This window comes from Notothenia rossii, assembly GCF_949606895.1.
Source record: "Notothenia rossii genome assembly, chromosome: 10".
NCBI lineage: Eukaryota > Metazoa > Chordata > Actinopteri > Perciformes > Nototheniidae > Notothenia > Notothenia rossii.
Window position 1 is genome coordinate 21,890,860 of NC_136908.1, and position 20,856 is coordinate 21,911,715.

The window sequence follows — 20,856 nt, forward strand, 5'->3', positions numbered from 1 at the left end:
AAAAATCCAGAGAAAACTATGAAATATAAAACACAGCTATCAAAGATTATTATCCTTTTTTAAAGAAAATACTGTAATATCCACAGTCACTAACATAAAGCCAAAGATAGCTAGCTAGAAAGGTAAATACTGTTGGTAGTTACACGCTATTTGACAAAGCTATGAGTAAGACAGCAAGTTTCCTTGATCAAGGTAGCTACCATTCAGTCACGCTTTTTGGGAAAGGCAACAGATGTCATTGCTTGAAATAACAATCGTAAAAAAGTAAGCACTAATATAAAACAAGGAATGATATGAAAAGCAGTTAAAAAACAGACAATCCTCATCTAAACCTAGTGTAGAGACTAGTGAGAAAGGCCACAAGGTTCACAGAGATAACATGAGAAAAGTCCTAGTGTGAAAAGCTTAAACAAGGCAGTCCAGCAAACAAATGTGCATTTAAATATAAAGGCAATTTTTACACTTATTACAGTAACGTTTTTTTTCCCCATTCACACACTCACTCATTCAGGTATGATTTCTTCTTCATCCACATGTGGCTACAAGCCTACTCTTCTTTAAGAATCTTCTGGCTTTGTTCATGAATGCAGGTTAAAGAAACTTCAAATCAACAGCTTATTTAACAGTTTACATCTGTCGGTTACTTTCATTATTTATCTTTTACAGCGTTTCTCTTTTCAATTTCACAAATTCAAGCCCATGACGTTACCCTTCCGTCATACAGACACGTCTGTAGAGATCTGAAGCAGGCGGTTAAACCATTTGAAAAAGCAACAAACTTTAAATGCGAGAATACAGTCTCAGATTTTGGATTTCCTTTGGACTCATTGGACAGTACCCTGTACTGTACATGTACCCTGTAAACTGTAGAATAGGCCACTCCAAAAATAAAAATGCCACAATTTAAAAATGGTGATAGCTACACTTGGATAATGATTACAGTTTTGAAAGTACTAGTTTTTATAAATAACACAGAGCTATGAAAGGTCTAAGCGCTTCCCTAAACAAACGTAAGTACAAGTAAAATAATCAAATGTCCTCTTTGAGATGCTGACTCATTGCAACGTTTTGGGTAGATTTGAATGGCGTGTTTGTTTACTGAAGTTCTGTTCCAATGCAATGCTGATTGTGGCTTTAATAAATGGTCATTAAAAAAAGAAGTTTTTTCCTAAATGAGAACCAACAATGTTCTCAGAGGCAAGAAAAAAGACAAAGGTCTGTAAAAAATAATGTTCCTGTACAATATGACATAATGACTACTGACTTCTGCATTGAAATACATTCAAACACCTTCATTGTACAATGCAGATATTAGACTGAAATTGTGCAACAAAAAAGCAAAAAGCAAACCACTTGATAAAAACAATCTCTGCACTGGTTTCGCAGAGCAATAGCATTTTACAACACATTTAACCTCACCAAAATAAAGTTGGCTTTCTGTAGTATTTTTGAAACTCACAAACATGACAGACAACATAACAATACTTCTGTGCTAGTACGACCTTCGAAAATGTGCTCCAGATCAGACAAGTCCACAACAGATTTCAAGTGCAGCGGCTGGATACAAAAAGGCCTTTGTTTTGAAAATGAAGTTTCATATCTTAACTGGGCCTGGAAAAGGAGTTTAGGGTAAATGCCCAGGGCTTGATTTTGAACAGGGTGGATTTATGGAAACACTCTGACATCAGTCTCTCAGGGTGTTGATGTGGGCGCAGATCTTCAGGGCGGGACCTAGCTTGATGTTCATGGTGGACATGAGGTGCTCCTCCTTCAGCAGCAGCAGGGCCTGTCCGTCAATCTCCTGTGACAGGAACTGGGGGGCGTGCTCCTCACAGCCTGAGAAGAGGAGAAAGAACAATATAAATAGAGAAAGAAATATTGGGAAGGTAGACAAGAGGAAACAGAGAGAAGAAAGAAAGTAATAATAGCATTAAGGTTGTTGTAATTAAAAGAGGAACAAAAAAGTGTGAAAAATACAGATCATTAAGCAGAATACACAACATCTTAGCAACATGGGTGCAGAGTTTTTTGAAACACTGATTATTTGTGTCAATTATAATCTATATTCCTTGGTCACAATTATAGTAAAAAAAGAAGTGGTTTTTGACCCCGATTTTTTTTTTTAACACGGGATTTTTTTTAAATCATTGATATTTAGTTTTCCCATGTAATTTCCTTCCAACCTTGTAGTGAGGAAATAAACTGTGACACTTCCTCCACCCCCCACTGGGCGGGGCTGGCACGCAGGCAGCTTGGATCAGAAGTCTCCGTAGGGAGTGGGGGAGGCGGCTGGTGGCAGGAGGCGGAGGAGGCAGGAGAGAGGGACATGGGGTCATCTTCATCCTCCTCACCACTGGACTCCTCGTCTGAATGGCTGGACTCTGAACGACACTGTGAGGAGGAGAGGCAGAGGAACCCGCGAGCAAGGCATTACAAAAATGTCTTCTGTGTGACAGTGGAAGCTTTAGGTTGAACTGGATTGTTCCCCAGTGTATCCATGTGACTGAATGCATGAACAAACCTATAAAAAGTAACATTTTAGAATAAAAATGATAAAGTATCATCATTGAGATTAAATTCCCTCTGCTTGGCAGTATCACAGAGACACTAGGTGAAAATGAATCCTAGTTGGGTTGGTAATGCAGTGCCTATTGCAGCCACTTGGGGGCAGACATGCTTAACATGAACAAGTGAAAGCTATTGAAATATGAGTGGTGCAGTGGTGACATTTTTGTAGAAAGAGCCAGAAGTTAGCATCACAAGGCTGCCTCAAAAAAGCAATGGGATTTTTCCATTGGATTTTGTAACACTGCATAAAATAAGACCTGCAGCTAGCACACATTTGTGATACGTACACGTTTTGTGCAGAAGGATAATCTCTTTTATATTAACCCCACTTTTATGATTAAAAAAAGGCTAACTCTAGGCTAAACTTAATCACGGTTACATGCCTAAGCATCACCACCACTAAGCTAAAGGCGGCTAGTGTTCGGTGTGATGACGTTTAGAAACCTTATTTAGTCACTTGATAGCAATTGCTGTTTTTATGACACACAAAAGCCTCGGACACTCACAAGTGGAATATTTAATGACTTATTTTCTATTATAGAACCAAAACAAGTGATCTGGGAACCAGATGTGTTCAAATACTGAATCATTTAAGGGTTTTAGGAAATTCCTGTACCACTTTATTGCTTTCCATCTTAAAATATTCTAAGCTCCCTGTCTAAGTCACAAGCTGAGGCTGTTTTATAAATCATATTTATGTGTTCTGGTTGTGTTGTGGTTTTAAGGCAGTTTTATGGCTCTCTATGTGGTTTAAAGTGTATAGGTGTTGCATGGATTAAAAACAACTTTTTGAATTTCATTTCTTCACATCATGTATGAAATATGTGAAGTTCTTTCTCACCTTAACAGGTATAGGTCTTCCTGCTATCTTGGCACTGGCTATTTCTGAACTTGTTCTGCGGGGGACTCTCCGCCTTGCAACCCCCCCCTCCTCGTCGGAGTTGGAGAGTTGACCTTGGTCATGATCTGGAGCGTGACCTTGACTCTGCCGCACGCAGAAGTGCTGCCTGAAGCTGACGTTGTACCTGGGGAACCAATACATACTGTATCGTAGACAAAGAGTGACATATACGGTACTGAAGCCAAGACGAGCAACACATACAGTTTTTTGACTCTTTGCACCATACACGTATATAATCTACACACATGTAGTGGGCAAAGAGACAAATGCAAAGCAGAAGCAAAGAATGTACAATCATATGCTGACAGCATACAGTTAAACAATGCAGCAAGTGCATTGTTTGTATTGTCGAACATGTACAACAATCAGGTTTGGGCAGAAGTTTGACATGAAAACAAACATGTTTATATGCCAATTTTGTAGAATAAAGATGAATTGGGACATACATCAAGGAATTTAAACAAAAGAACAAACACAAGAAAAGAAAACGTACATGCTGTGTATTAAACAGCTGAAGCCACCTGAGAATCACACACTGTTTTCTTAATCCTCATTTTGTATTTTGTTTTGTATTTTAATTATTCAAAATGTGACACAAGGCTACAGTGGTTCTCAGCAGCACAGTGTGTTTTTTCTCATATGGCTTCCACTGCATATATTATATTTCATGCATGTTGAAGTACCTCTTGGCACAAGACATGGAGCAGAACCTTTTGGTGCCTCTGAACTGGCTGGCAGGAGCAAAGTTTTTACAGTACTCACACTTCAGCACTGAGGGCAGAGTTTGGAGAAAACAACAAAGCAGATAGTAAATATATCACATCTATATTTTACTTGTCAATGAATATATTGGCACAACAGAAAATGTGATGGGAAAACTCGCAGTTGGAGGGTTGCAAGTAAAACTCTGTGTTCCTCTGGCCCTGCTTGGACAAAAAAGGGTCATTCTGTTGCACTTTGTAAAATCCTGCCCTACCTTTTCATGTTATGTTAATTATAATAATTGAAAATAGCAAGTACAACTTAAGACCTAAAAGTACCTTATCCTAAAAAAAGAGCAGTTATATTTTAGTCATGTGATGCCACACAGGATTGTAAAAGTTTCATTTTGGCCTGACATTATAAAGCAATGTTTTTGTACCCTCAAACTTGTCTGTAAGGAAGCAGTACTTTCAAAGCAGTTACCTGTTGCTGTTGTAACAGTCTCTGATTGGTTGGTGTCTGGACTGTCCTCCCCAGGGGAGCCCTTCACTGAACCACATACCTGTCAATCAAACACAAAAAACATCAAAATAAATGGTCGGTGTCCAGCGAGCAATGTCATACCTGAGTTTTGCGGTGTCAAGGGGTATTAGAAACTACAAATCCCATGTACTCACAGGGAATGGCTCTGCCCCTTCCTGGATGACAAAGCCCTCTATGAGGTGTGTTAGGACGTTGGGTTTAACCACAGCTTGGGGGGGAGGAGCTCTCTCCCCCTGGAGGACCCCACGGGACACAGTTAGCAGTGGGGAGGGAGAGGAGGAGGCTGGAGGAGCGCCAGGGCCTGGTTGGGTGGCGAGGGGAAGGACAGAGAGGGTAAGAAAGTAAATATTTTGTTACTTTCACATTTAAAAAGTTGGAAAAAAAGTGAAAACTTCAGCAACTCGAGTAGTATATAGAATAACACTTAGAACTCAATGTTATTTATACAACCATATTATCCTAAAGCTATTTTATACACTACAATTTTTGCAGGAATTTGGCAACTTCTGACTTTTTCCCTTGGAAACACATATCTGAGTTTGTACCTGCTTCGATGGGATTGGTTGGGACTGCTGAGGGGTTATCTCTGACTGGCTGGAGCCGTGGAGGGGAGGGGCCGTCTTCACAATTGACTGAATTGGAATCTAATTTCCTTTTTAATGAGCCAGTCAACTGTTTTCCCTAAAAACATCACACATGAAAATACAACAGCTAAAAGGAGAGTAGGTCACTGATTTAAACTAATTTTAAATGAAATGAATCCTTGTCGATGCAAGTTAATTTGACTAATTAACACAAATCTGCCGACCTGTTGTTTCTGACTTCCCGATGCGTCTCCGTTGGTGACGGCAGCAGATGTTGTCCGTCTCCGCTCTTCCATCACAAGGGGAAGAGAGAGGGAGGAGCGAGGAGGGGAAACAATGGGGGCCTGGGAGGAGGCGGGGCTTGAAGCCAACACTCCATTCTGACTTTGTCCAGAATTTTGAATATTATGTGGATGCACCTGAGACACCTGAGCCAACGGGGGGGCCACCTGAGGCGACTGCAGCGTCTTTAGCCCCACCCCTCTACCCACGACCCCACCCTCCCTGGAAGCGATGGACGCCACCATGGTGAGCAGGCTGGATGAGCTGCTGAGGACAGAGGCTCCGTCGGGACAGCAGCTGCCCCGCGCCAGAGTCAGAGCCTGGGTGTTTCCCAGAGTGCTCTGCCTCGCACCCACGATCTGCACCGGGATGTGAGGCGGCTGGGGGGGCTGAGCGGAGCTGTTGACGGGCGGAGGGGCGGGCAGGATGGGAGGGGGGTTCCTGGAGGGCAGCTGGAGGGGCAGGCGAAGCCCCTGCAGAGTTTTAGGTTGTATTGGGATGGGTCCATTTCCATGTCCGGATTTCTCCGCGCCAAGCGAGGTCTTCTGCAGCGGCTGCACCACCAAAGTCTGAGCGTTAACCCCTGGTTTGATGGTTGCCGTGCCAACTGGATACCCATGTGCCTGGGATGGGCCACTGGACGTCAGGACCAGAGTGTGTGATGCTGTGGGAGCTGTGGTGCCTGTAGTGAGGGTCCGTGTCCCATGAAGCAGGAGCTGGGAGAGAGGGATGGAGGAGGTGGAGCTGGAGGCCCCAGAGGAGGAAGGGTGGGCTTTGAGGTTGGTGGGCTGAGGGTACGTTGGGATTTTGATGTGGGGGAGCTGGTGATGTGGCTGGTTCGGCTTAGAGGGGGAGTTTGATTGGTGGGAAGGATGGACCAGGGAGTAAGCTGAAAAGAGAGAAGTCATCATGACACATCAACATCTATGGCCCAACACCAAGACAACCAGGGTCTGGGATGATCTTCACATCGTCAATGTTTTCGTCTTGCAGACTTATTTGTAGTGTCATGTTTCGTAAACTGAAATTATTTGTACAGTCTCTGTTGAATACAGTCTACATTGTGAATGGAAGTAATATAGTTTTGCCCCGTTTAACTTGGAAGAAAAACTTACAGTGGCTTAAAAACAACCTATTAGCAACCAAACATGTTTTTGCTGTATCTTAAGAAAATGTATTTTCTATTTTATAATTAATTAAAAGTGTTTGAACATAGATGCAATTGTTTAATTGTTAATCAGTGTTTCTCAAACGTTTTCATACCAAGGACCACTTAACCAATAAAAAAACACTCGCGGACCACCTAACTCCACAAATATCCCTAAACCAAAAAACATAGTTTTTCTAGAACCGATTACAAATCGCCTGAAAATTGGACAAACAGGTGGCAACATGCGTGACGAAGGTGTTGCGCTGGGCTAGATCATGCAATCGAAAGTGAAACGTAAGCTCGCTCCATTGCGGAGATATTCCCCCGAGAGTGCGGAAAACTTTATTTATTTATTTACTTCAAATGTGAAATTTTACCAATATACTCACGGACCACTGGGGGGCGCTCACGGACCACCAGTGATTTAGGCACATTAAAAAGGTTAGGGTCTTGAATAACGTCCTAGTGAATTTATTTCCATGAAATCTATGCTTGGTTTGTGTATATTTTGTTGAGAAGCAGAAAAAACACATAAATGCTATGAACTATATGCACACTCAAAGAAAGGGCACATAACACCGTGAGTGTAGAGCAGGGGTCGGCAACCCCTGCCAGCATTGGCACGCGGGACCGTAACCAGTGGCACACTAGGAATAAGTGGAATAAGTGTGCAAAATATTTAAATTAATTTTCGGATCCTGAACGTGAGACCGCCGCCAGAGCGCGTCTCCCCGTTACCTGCAGAAGGAAGCCATGCACGCAACGCAGCCCCGCTCTCTTTATCTCCAGGTGACTTTCTGCCGCTTTCCTCCGTGGTGCAGTGCTGATCGTTTCACCACGGAGGAAAGCACTTCACTAATTTCAGTACCCATAAGGAGCTGTACAAATGACGCAGTTTTTGCGTGGCTGTGTTTATTTAGTTGAAAGCCCAGTGCTCATCTCTCATCGAAATAATATGCTACAAAGGGGCGGACTGGCCATCTGTGTGTTGAACTTTCCTGTCGGCTCCCAGACCGTAGTCGAGGAGGGCAGAAGCAACAAGCTTCAGGTTCAATAACCCACTTTAGCTTAAATGACTGGAGAGAGGCGAGCTCTTCTTGGGAGGACGTTTCATTTATTTAGCTGTTCTTCTGTTTCACAAAATACATCACAGATCTCTGTTTTTCTGCTTTCCCGTTTCACTTCCAGAAACATACACACGTTCCCTCACTGTCGCTCTACCATTCACAAACACACATGCACAAGCCGCACCCCTCTCTCTCTCTCTTAAAGGGACAGTGATCTCATCTCACTCTGCATGACCCTAATATCATAACTTGTGTGTTCTGGAGAATCACAGAACGGACGATCGTCCTTATTATTATGCCGTTTAAACCAATTATTTAAATGTGTATGTTAAATTTGGCATCATGTAAGTTGCGCTGACAGGCATACTTGTCAACCCTCCCGATTTTCGCGGGAGACTCCCGGTTTCATTGCCCTCTCCCGGTTTCCTCCCGGGGTCATATTTCTCCCGATTTCTGACAAAATCAGATTTACACACGACTGTTTCCCCTCTGACTTTAATACAGCGACACCATTGTTTGGTTTCCATGGAAACACGTCTCTTTAGTAGCGCGCGCAACTCAAAGTATGAGAGGGTGAGGCAGATATTCACAGAAAACAGAAAAAGAATCGACAACTGCTCTACTCTGCTCACCCCTTTCCTGTCAAATACAGGTCCAGCCCACAAATATGCTCCATCAAGGACGGTGCTACAGGCCGCAAGTCAGTGCACTTACAACTACAATAAGCATGTTAATGTTAATCTAACAGCTCCGGCGATTCACTAGCACCACCCCCCCCCCCCCCCCCCCCCCCCCAATTTTGCATTTTTAAATGCTCCCGATTTCTGAGGTCTAAAGGTTGGCAAGTATGCTGACAGGTCCACACACTGCTTCCCCGCAGCGAGGCTCCCCCGCCTTCCTGCTGATAGTTGACGAGCGTCAAGCTCCTCAACCCCCCCCCCCCCCCCGTTGATAATTGTCGATCGTTGGCACGCTGATAACATTTTTTTTTTTTAAATGGCACTTCATATCAAAAAGGTTGCCGACCCCTGGTGTAGAGGTAAGGATTGGGTGTATGACATCGCATAGACTGAAGACTACAACAAATCTAATAACCCTATTTGTAACAAACAGAGGCAGTTTTTAGGATTCCTTTCCTCTCTACCTGAGTCGCTCCTCTCTGGGGCTTCAGTCTTAATACCTTTGGGACCCGACACCCCTCGCATGGCTAGATTCTGCACCTAAGAAAGGAAAGTAAAGAGAGAAAATAAAATAAAAACCGATGGCAAGGAATACAGAAACAAATGTTAATTTTTCTTCTAATCATCAACATATTTATTCCACAAACCTGGTCATTATTTGTTTGGCTGCTGGAATTTGTTATTGCTTCCTGTTGCTGAGCCTGTGGCTGCTGGGGGACAGTCGCCACGGCAGCAGTGGCCGTGTTTCCAGGCATAAAGATGAGCTGTGAGGAGATGGGGGCCCTCAGGGAGCGGTTGACCTGCAGGATGACAAGAAGACCATCGAACACACAGTAAATAAGCCAAGTATACGGTGTCAAGTATAAGCTGGGTTCTGCACGGTGGAATAACCCTGACAGAGGTCACATATTTTAATAAACTCAAACTGCTATTAAATGTCATGAAAGTAGGGAGTCATCAAAGAGTCATGAAATCCTGATTTATGAAACTCCTTTGTGATGTTTATTAACTTGTATCTCATCAAGTATGCATGACAAAGAGCTGATGATTAAAAGAGACAATTGATAATGCAGTCTGCTTAATGTTCTGGTGAACTCACCCTCAGGTACATTTGTCCCTGCCCCCCTGCCCCCCCACTCAGCAGCACTGATTGGCTGATTGTTGACGTTGCCGGGGCACCCATAGGACGGCTGCCGGTTGTAGATCCAGATGTTACACTTGCCTGGAAAATGTAGGATAATGACGTTTTGTATTCATCACTGAAAAATTGTAATTCAGTTAAGTTTGGGTAGTACCAAATAGGGGATGTTCTAATTGTTTTATATAATGGTGACTGTCATTATGAATCAATCATGAATGTTAAGGGTCATCATTAGTACATCTTACATTTCATATCATCATAAAGTTAGGAGAAAACGTTACAGTGATATTAGGTTTTCTTAGCTTTTAAGTAACAGAGAGCAGTTATTTTGGTGTAACCACTAAAACATACAGCTGTGGTGCTGGTGGTCAGAGAAGAGCCGCTGCTGGAAGGACTTGACTGACGGCTGGCAGCCAGAGTAGCCTGAGAGGAGGAAAAGGAGGAGGAAAAGGGAGAAAGATGAGTTTAAGGTTTACATTTTTAAAAAAATCAACAAAGGAATGTTTGCAGAGGTTGTCAGACCATTTCATGAATCACTGTGAGTCCAGGTCTAAGCTGGTGGAATAGCTAGATTCTGATTTTATATGTTTTTTTTGTCTGCTACTGCTTTCTGAGTTTCTTTAAAAAAAAGCACGGCATTTGACATATATTTAGGAAAATATTATAGATGTCGTAACATACACACACCTTTACCTGTTGCACGGCCGCCAGGTTCTGCAGCTGGGCGTTGTTGATCTGCTGCTGCAGCATCAGCTGCTGGAAGTACTGAGCAGCATTAGGCTGCCTCTGTAACGCCTGCAGGGCCTGGAGGGAGGGGAGGGGGAGACAGATCACAAGCAATCAGTGGGGCAGTAAAGGGAACGGATGGAGAGATGACACAGAATAAGATGTAAGAGAGGAACAGGAGAGAAGACTACTTGTAAGAAAAGGAAGTACAGTTTCATGAAAAATGAAAGAAGAAGCGTAAAAGACAAGAGGGCAGAGAGGGAGGGATGCTGTGAAGCCTCCTGCCAGCTGCCTGATGTATGAGCGGAGGCTCCTGTAATAATAAGTTGAGAGATGAAAGCGAGCTCGGCGGCTGGATTAGTGAGTGCAGGGCGACAAAGACAGAAGTCTGTGCAGGGTGACAGAAGCCTGGAGAAATTACAAAGAGCCTCCTTCAACCGAGCACAACTCAATCTCTTGATATTGGATACTACTGCGCCGTGAAAGATTGCCGCATTGTCTCTCCATTTTGCCCTTTGCCGTATTTTGTTTGTGTTTATTTACTTTTTGCCGTTTGCTTTTGACATGGTTCGCAACATGCAAGCCGACCGCACCAACTCTGCTATACAATATAACAGAGAGGAACTTCTTCACATCAGAGACTTTGTGGACAATAACCCACCGACAGACAATGGAGATCCGCCATGGCTACCTGTTGCTGTCCTACCTGAGAGATGCAGGAGGAAGACAAAGCGGGGGTCCCGCGCCGGGCTGCTGGTTAGACTGAGGAAACGAGAAAACCGACCCCCTCTTCCGAGTATTCTTCTGGCCAGTGGCGACTGGTCATTAGGGGCAGGTAGGGCACTGTGCTGACATACACACCAAACGTCATCTCACATAATTCAGAGCTGATTGGCTGTAAGTATTTGTGCCGCGAAAAGTGTAGTGTGTGAAGAGGAGACGAGAGAGGTGCATTGACACATCCTAAAACCCGGAAGTAAGCTGCGCATGGGTTCCCTCGACAAAAAAGCAATGAGATTTCTCCATAGGATTTTAGAAAATAGCTCCAAATAAGATCTGTGGGAAACGTACCTGTTAGATAAATGCCGGATAATATCCACATGTCTACCCTACTTTTATAATTTTCTAATCATAAATCTATCGATTAGATTTATGATTTTTCAACTTTTGAAACTACAAGAAGATAAGGAGGACTTTTACAAAAAAGTTATAGAGATTTTTGTCCAGAAGGATAGGCAAATGGACTTCATCTTCAAGTCAAGGTAAGACCACAATTCTATTGAAAGTGGGATCTTAGTAAGAGAGAGCAATCCAATATTTAAATGATAAAATAAAAAATGTTTGGGTATCCTTTCGTTGGACTGTCTGTTTAAAATTAATCGAAGCATCAGACTCAAAAGGCATTTTGAATTATTTATTTTTTGATTTAGGTCAAAATATAATATTTGTAAACCTGAAGAGTCAGTGCCAGTGACTCACCAGCAGCCATGAACCTCACTGCAGAAGCTTATATATTAGGGATGCACCGAATATTCGGCCACCGAAAATTATCGGCCGAAAATTGTTAAAAAGGCCCTTTCGGCCGAAAGGGTTTTAGCACCGAAAAAATATCACCGAATGTCCGAGAACAGGGTTACGTTGATCATACTCCGCATATTTGTCCGGGTGTTTTGATTTCAAGTGGTGGAGTAATCCCGAAGTGGTGAAAGTCTTTGCAGTTACACCCCCTCGAGAAATGTCAGCTGAACACGTTTTACAAATCGCAATCCGCGCCTCTCACTCTGATATTTTTGAAATATCTCCAAGCGGCAGACATGTTGGCTGTGAGCCAGCCGCGAGCATGGTCGCGCGCCGTGCTTGTCGCCGCGTTTTGATTACGTCATCACAACAACACGTTAGGTTACCAAACTTATAGGTGCATTTGTTGTTGTTGAAGATCTGGCAGTCTTTATTTACACTATTTTGTTGTAGGCCTACTGGCCTAGATGTTTATGCAGTTTTAAAGCACCTTGGCTTTGTTCTGAATGCACTTCGTTGTAGTTATCCTACAGAGAAAAGAAAATGCACTTGACTTGGAATTAATGTACTGTGTGCATTCAAAAGTGCTGAATAAATGTTTTTTGGAGCCATAATAGTGATTATTATTTAAGTTAAGTTTTGCCATAATCATGTCTTTTTCCATAATCAGGTAGCTGAACAACATTGGTAAAAAAAAAATATATATATATATATATTTCTATTAATCATTTTCGGCCTTTCGGCATTCGGTTTTCGGCCAACTGTTTCCTATTTTCGGTATCGGTTTCGGCCAAGAATTACCCATTCGGTGCACCCCTATTATATATAGACATTTAAGTTTTTTGTGCCCCACCATTTTTGTACATATAAAAACGCCACTGCTTCTAGCTAATGTTCAATCGATTGAAAATAAACTAGATTAACTCAGAAGTCGGATTGCTTTTCAATGGGACATTAAGAACTGTAACGTGTTAATTCTCACTGAGACTTGTCTCAACCCCGCTATCCCGGACTCCGCCATTGTTCCTGACGGATTCACTATTTTTCGACAGGACAGTTAACTCGGGGGGGGAAAAAAGGTGGCAGTGTGTGTGTAATGACTAATAACAACTGGTGCACAGATGTGAGGATTATTTATTCGGACTGTTCTGCTCATTTAGAGCACCTCATTATTAGATGCTGGGCTTTTCACCTGCCGAGAGAATTCACATCTGTTGTGATAACAGCAGTGTATATTCCGCCGCTCGCCGACAACAACACGGCACTCGATCAGCTGTTCTATCTCGTATAGGCTTCGCCCTCTAAGGCTATCGCTATAATTGGGTAATCCCCTGCGCACCACTGAAACACTTGTAGTCCACGCCCACCTGCGAGGTGGGCCCCACCCTCGGGCTCACTTCCGGTATGAATAGGAAGGAGGCCCGACAATCTGCTCCCTCTTTTCTTCAGCACCAAGGTACTCAAGCACTGTAGAGACACTAAAGAGTGAAGGCTCTTTTAAGAGCCACCTCGAAAAATATCCTTAAACATGAGTTCACAGGGTTGTGTTAGAGTTTGCTCCTCATGGCAGACGAATCCTGCCTGGGGTCGGAGCACGTGCACGCAGCTCTCGCCCAGCAGGTGTCATGTGCTCATTGTCATTGTGCCCGTCTCCCTCTGGCCGACAGACAGCGAAGAGGCGACACTCTCGCTACTGCGGCCGAGGAGGATGATTGGCCAGTCCAGGAGTCCTACTCCATGGACCAAGCCCTTGAGTTCCTGGATCCGAGTGCTGGGCAGGAGTCGGAGGACTCCTACCAAGCCTCCATCCACGGATCACCGTGTGGTTTCCCCATCCCGTTTCTCCCCCGGACGGAGGAGACAGAGATGGTGCCGGCCTGGCCCGGCTGCAGGACCTGCGGTCCCTCTTTCCACCATCACGGAAAGAGGGATAGGCGGGATCCTGAAGGAACTGCCGGAGATCATCGGAAAGGCAGCAGCCTGGAGAGGTCTCCTCGTTCCCCCGGCTCAGGAGAGCTCTCTTGCCGGTGGCAGGAGTGTTTCTCCCAGGTACAGACCGTCAGGAGTGACCCGGTCTGGCTGCGCTTCCCGGCCATCCGGAAGTGCCAGAAGGGAGCAGCGGCGGCCCCTAGGAGCCTGAAGGCTCCGGTGTCCTCATACGTCCCCCTCAATAAAGGGGTTGACGGATGTTGGTTTTCCGACCGCGCCTCCCATGGAGCCGAACCTGACGGCATTGTTCGGGGTGAAGCAGGCCAGCACGGTCGCTGCATGGCGTCCCTTGCTTTCCTCCCCCGGGGACCAGGTTGTCGTCCGCCAGACTGACCAGATGCATCAGTGTGCCTTCCAGACGTCAGCGGCGAACAACATCGCTCTGCTGTCTCACATAGTGAGACTATCAGAGCAGCCCTCCGTGCCCTTCGAGGCTTCGGAGGAGATAGAGGAAAGTGCTGCTGCATGCTCCAATCAGCCCGGACGGGCTGTTTGGACCCCAGTTCCACGCCATGGTGGAGTCCATGAAAACTGCAGCGGAACAGGGCAGCATGTCAGCTGGCTCCAGCCTGCTGAGCGCCCCCAGCGGCAGCGTCCGCAGCACCCGCAGCCACGGCGTCAGCTCGCTGCAGAAGCCTGCTGGTTTTAACCTATTGGTTAATAAACTGCAGAGCTCGCTAACTAAGCCAGCTGTCACTAACCTGTCGGTTAGCAGGGCTCGCTGCAGAAGCCTGCTGTTTTTAAACTATCGGTTAATAAACTGCAGAGCTCGCGGCATTCCTCTGTACCATATATACCTTCTACACACGGTCATATAATAAGCCCACGAGTGCCGTTATAACGCCTCGTGTGGACAGCACTGCACACACCTCCACTCCCTGAGCGTGTACGCGCCTCATGATGAGAGCCGGAGTGAAATGCAGCGTGTGGAGGCTCCCTTGCAGCCCTTTCGGTCCAGGCCCACCTTGGGTTGCCTCACGGGCAGCGGCGGCGAGGGCTCTGGCGTGGCTCGTCACATGACGACCACTGCACATCACGAGCATGTATGTCCGCTCTCAGACTATTTCTCCGAGTGGCAGCGCATTTGTCTGATGGACAGATGGATGAGCAGGCTGATCAAGCAGAGGGTACACCCTGCAGTTCGCCTCTCCTCCCCCCCGCAGTTCAATGGGATACAGGAAACACTCCTGTCATCCCAGGAACAGTGTCTTGCGCTCCATTCAGATCTGCAGGAACTTCTTTTGAAAGAGGCTAGTTCCTGGGTTCCTCAAGGGGAGGAAAATCAGGGGTTTTTACTCCCGTTATTTTTCTAATCCCGAAAAAGAACGGGGGAATGAGACCCATCCTCGATCTGTCAGTATTCCACATGCTGACGATCAAACAGCTGCTGGAATGTGTTTACCAGGATGACTGGTTCATTTCCATAGACCTGAAGGATGCATACTTCCACGTACCCATCATCCCGAAGCACAGGAAATTCCTGCTTTACTCATTTCAGGGAGTATCAGACCTGACAATCGTCTGCCGTTCGGATATTCCCTGGCTCCTTGCATTTTTTCAAAGTGTGTAGAGAAGGCTGGAGCCACTACACAGAGGAGGGATGAAATTGTGGTTTTATCTGGACGACCTGCTATTGCTGGCTCGCTCCAGGGAGGAAGTTGCTTTAAACAGTGATGCAAACACAGGTATGGTGAAAAAAGAGAAAAAACAGTGTAATATACCGTCTGCCAAAGGCCTGTGCTATAATGCTTCAATTAACTGGCTATTCTTTATAATATACTCAGATCAGTAGGAGAAAGAGATGTTAAGTTATAAATCAAGGGTTTTTATTATTATTTACAGCAGGGATGGGGAACCTTTTTCCTTTCAATTTTTACAACATCCTCCGAGGGCCGTACAAATTATTGAACTCAACCTCTGCTTAAAAAAATAAAATCACAGCCCATTAATTTCGCCTTTCTTTCATGTTGTGCAAAGAAAAAGCAACCTCTTAATCCAGATATCTCACCATGACTCGCGCTGTCGCGCATGCATGCACGGTTGTGGCATGACCACCAAAACAGAAAGATATGGACACAAGATGTGTGTAAATGTATTTAGTATCCTATCCATGTGAACATGATTTAAGTGGGGGGGGGGGGGGGGGGAGATTTCTTTTTTAAATATTGAAGTTAAAAGCATCAATCTGGTGCACTTTGAGAGCAACATTAGGAGATCAAAGTGTTTCCCCTACCATTGCCTTAGCGGGGCGCTGCGCCCTGCCAACGGAGCCCCACGCCCTGCCTGAAATTCAAGGTTTTTTTATTTTTATTATATAAAACAATATATATATATATATATATATATATAGCACCAAATTGCAACTGAAGTAATCTATCTACGGTCACGTTTCACATTGAACATGTGCTCTTTTATTAAATAAACGAAACGCCTATGTTATTTATCCAATGTGCATGTTTCAGTGTCCACTGCCTTGCGTATTCACATTCTCCCTCCGCTCTGTTTCTGAAGGGCGGGGCTCCGCTCCCCCCCTCCCCCCACACACAAACACGCGAATGCACACACTCACAATCAGAGACAAGAGCGGAGGAAAGTAGGAGGACAATAGCTCTGCTGTCTGACCGTTTGTGTCCCCCACCCAGTTTCAAATTCGTTTTTTATTATTTTTTAACCGCAAGCCGTTATCGTCACGGGAGAAGGACACAAACAGCCTGCCCAGGTGGACGCGCGCGAAGGCGACAACGAACGTAGTGTGCGCATTCTAAAAATAACTCACAGATGGTGAGCAGGTACCGCGGTTTTGAACTACAGTATTGAATTTGACAGAAAACAACAATGAAACGCCAGCAGAAGAATAGTCTAATGAGTTGGGTGAAAAAAAAAGACAGGAGATGTGAGTTGGTTTATTCAGTAAATTAGCTCAGGATAATTGGATGTTCTGTCTACACCTGTTGATGTAAGGCTAATGCAGGATTTGCTAAATGATGCTACCGGCATTTAGCGGCAGTGACTCAACAAATTGCCACTTAAAATGTATCGTCAGCAATGTATGACAAGCAGACTGCTTGTTTAATGTTAGACTCACACCAATAGCTCAATATGATCATAACATGATTGCTTTCATATCAGAGATCAGATGAGGTGGAGCTGCCTCCAGCAATAGAGGATGAGGCAGAGAGAAGCAGCAGCGGCAGCAGCACAGGGTTGCAGCAGGTATGTTATATGCTGTAGTCAGGTGATTTAAATGTATCAATGAAAGGAAGAAGTGTAGGCTACATGATAAGAAGGGGAAACAGTTTGAATTAAAGTAATAAAGTACAGTGTAACACTGTACTTTATTACTTTTGAATGTTCAAATACTTTGTTATTGTACGATATCAATAACAATAATCCACACAGCTCCTCTCTCTGCTCCAGAGGATACAAAAAATTCGGGTGCCCCGAACATTTTTTTCGGGGTACCCGAGCAGCACCCTGCCAAGGCAGTAAACCTAGGGGAAACACTGAGATCTATGGATACATCTCAACACCCATTTGAAACAGAACTGTGAGCAGATTTTTCATTTTGGATATTTTACAAATCACTCCCCTTTTAAACTGTATTTTTGTTTGTTGTTAATAACAACTTTGTTTTACTGTCATATAGTATTTTATACCTGTTTTTCATTTAGTCTCTCATGTCTCATTAATAACTATAATGATGATCATATCAAGGTGTGCCTTAACCTTACTGAGCTGAGGTTATTTGAGCCTCTCAGGAGAGAGCTCTCTTCCACCTGGTTGTAGAAAAGCTCTTTAAATTCGTTAGCATAGCTAGCTAACCAGATGCTAATAACAGATCGCCACTGTGCTTACAACTAAAGACACAGCCACGCAAACACTGTGGCATGTGTACGGCTCCTTATGGGTACTGTAATATTTGAAGAGCTGGAGCGGCGTTCCGGTGCACTCCTTTCAGAGGAGACATATACCACGTGAAGACACGTTACGCTCGTGTTGTGTTCAATGAACCTGTCCTCGGCCAGGAAAAACAGTCACTCACTTGTTTAATTATTTTGCGATCTAGATTTCTTCTTCTTTTTTTAAGTGAGAAGTTGTCCGTCAGTCGGATGGATGGACGGACAGACGGACGGACTAACAGACACCCCCCCCCCCCCCACCCCCAAAAACGAAAACTCTTAGGTTCTCCACGAATTACACAAGTCACCCGAATCAGCGTTAAAAAAGCAGGAGGAGCCGAAAAGCTAATTTGCATCACTTTTTAAAGACAGCAGGCCTACTTATCGTATCGCATCTGTCAAAGCCTGGGTTTCATAATAAATTGGAAGAAGAGCTGTCCTCTTCCCTCTCAGATAATCATTTATCTGGGAGTGGAATTAAACTCAGCCAGCATGAGAGTGCGGCTCTCGCGGCAGAAAGTGGAGAAACTGACAACGCAACGAAAAATACCTTTTAAATTTGAGGATCGTAAAAGAAATGCACTAATGTTATAAAAGATAACTTAGATCATTATGTTTAAGAGTATTACAAATTATTGGATTATTAAAGATGCACAAGTGGTATATTACTGCTAATAAAGATAATAAAAAACCCTACAAGCAAAATGATATTACATACTGCTCTCAGATGCTTTTCGATATTCCTGTAGCAGCAGAAGGTACACTCTGTTAAATCAAATGTTTATAGTGTCAGCTTTATTTACTGATGATCTTAATTTGAATGCCATACCGCATATTTGACACTGTTGTCAACAAAAATAAAAAGCACTGTAAACAAAAGCATTTGACAGCTCAGACACACACACACACTTACCTGCACCGCCTGTCTTTCATAGAGAGACATGGAATTCATTGGAGAGGGGCGAGAGCTCGCCGCAGATGCAGCGCTCCCATTGGTTGAGGCCCCCTGCTGGTTCTGCTCTCCATCTGTCTCCATGGCTGCTGAGGAGACAGAGGAGGCGTCCATCAGTCAAACTCTGACATAAACAAACACTTCACTTCCTCCCAGAGCCCAGCTGATGAAAAGCAGCTGTCATTGTTCCTGACAAACAATGTTCTTCACAGAGATGCTGTACGATACTGACTCAATGTTTTACTGGGGGGCTGATACAGTCCTCATCAAACGCATAACTCAACAATGGATTAATAATGTGCATAGAAACTTGAAGCAGCAATTCCCTTAAAATATCTGTGGGATTTACAATTGAACATGACAGTTTGTATTAGTTTTGAGGAAATGTGTCAAATGTGTATGCACACACAGCAAACATCTCCTAAATATTAAAGGACATATTGCTGAGGCAGTGTTTTAGGAATTTTAAAAAATCACTTGTCAGTGCTGTGCAAATACCGTTTGTTATAATAACACTTTAAATAAATTCAAACACATATTTAACATTTATGTACTGCAATTGTTGTGACTTTTGGCTGACATAAATGCCAACATGGATGCATCTAGGATTACCTACAATTAGCCAAAAAACGAATCTTCCAAATCTGTGGTTTATAAAACTGCACATGAACTCACCACAGCTAAGGGGTTGCACACATCTGGAGATACAACAAGAACACATCTAAATAGCCTACCCACTAGCCGACTGTTTTTCCTTTGCTAACATCGTAATCACTATTTAAAGAAAACTATTTAATTTGTATTTATATATCTGGATAAAGTATGCCTATTTAGACCAAGTGTATACCTTCCATCCCTACATCATTTGACACACACACACACACACACACACACACACACACACACACACACACACACACACACACACACACACACACACACACACACACACACACACACACACACACACACACACACACACACACACACACACACACACACACACACACACACACACACTCTCTCTCTCTCTCTTCCTCTTCAGCTGCGAGCATCCTCTGAGAAGCAGCCTCAGAGCTGTTAGCTACCTAGCCTCCATGTTTAACACCAGTAAACACTGGCTGCACCGGAGGCTATACCTCCTAGCATCCCATTAGCCGCCGCCGCCGCTACTGTCTGGCTGGTTACCGGGGGCTATGGGTCCGTGCTTACCGTCACCGGTCCGGGTTTGTCGGCCTCCTCCTGCACCGGCTGCCCGCTGCAGCTCGACTCCGGGCGGCTCCGCGGGGTCCGGACCTTCTCGCTGATGCTTCTTTCTTTCACTTTGCAGGATGCTCGCAGCAGCAGCACGGCAGCAGTGATTTTACTGTTTTGCATAAATTTGCAGCTGATGGTGTTGTTGAAGAGGGAAACGCCTCCTTTTTCCGCTGCTCTGCCTTTTCCGGCGCGACGGGATGACGAAGAAGGACATGGGGTGTTTCTCAGGCTGCTTCTCACTTCTCTTATTTTCATTTCCTCGCTCCTCGGCATCACCGGAAGTGGATTTGTCTGCTCCATCTTGAGTAGCGTCCCGCTGCCCTTATATGTGCCGGAGGACCGAGGATCAAGGATCAAGGAGCGACAACGGAGGAGCGATAATCGAGGAACTACCTGACCATCCTCCGTGAAATCCTCAGACACTCGCCCCGCCCCCTTACTGTGTATCGCTCACTGATTGGACGATGCAGCGCATAACTGATCTTTTGCTTCTTGATATGAAAGGAGCCAGTTTCCCAGCGGAGTGAAGAAAACACATGAACCTCATGGGTCACTCCTCAGTTTATACAGTGTTTTGTTTCAATTAATGTATCATGTAGTTACAAATATGTGATATATCTGAACAACAAAGTGGTCAAAAATAATTGTATTCATTTGCAGACTAATTCATATCAACAATAACCATAGCCAATTAAAAGGTAATCCCTTATTTTATTTTTCCTGTCATTGATTTAGAATAGCATACCCAAAATGTCTACATTTTGTTATCAATTTATTGTCTATAGTGCCCTCAAATAAAAAATGCAGTATACATTTATGGATGCCTTTGTTATACTCCTCATATTTGGTAAGCATCTGTTAAAAAAACATCCTAAAATAATTTCTGTAAAGTATACT

At 44.2% G+C, this 20,856-nt stretch overlaps 1 protein-coding gene across 5 annotated transcripts; it reads right to left on the reverse strand.

Annotated features, from left to right (window-relative positions):
• Nucleotides 1-418: 418 nt before the first annotated feature.
• LOC307021047 (polyhomeotic-like protein 1) lies at nt 419-20,800 on the reverse strand. 5 transcript variants are annotated; one of them, XM_079652798.1, is made up of 15 exons: nt 19,915-20,800; nt 18,664-18,788; nt 10,306-10,422; nt 9,970-10,041; nt 9,577-9,699; nt 9,125-9,277; nt 8,942-9,017; nt 5,523-6,469; nt 5,260-5,395; nt 4,849-5,015; nt 4,655-4,733; nt 4,153-4,240; nt 3,410-3,611; nt 2,184-2,391; nt 419-1,836 (listed from the first exon to the last, which is right to left on the reverse strand). In XM_079652798.1, exons 2-15 carry the CDS (start codon nt 18,784-18,786, stop codon nt 1,685-1,687), a joined length of 2,643 nt encoding a protein of 880 aa, XP_079508924.1. In that variant the 5' UTR covers nt 18,787-18,788; nt 19,915-20,800; the 3' UTR covers nt 419-1,684. The 5 variants fall into 5 exon arrangements, with proteins under 5 accessions (XP_079508924.1, XP_079508925.1, XP_079508927.1 ...); XM_079652799.1 differs by having other exon boundaries at nt 10,312-10,422; nt 18,664-18,791; XM_079652801.1 differs by having other exon boundaries at nt 8,978-9,017; nt 18,664-18,791.
• Between the last annotated feature and the right edge of the window lie 56 nt (nt 20,801-20,856).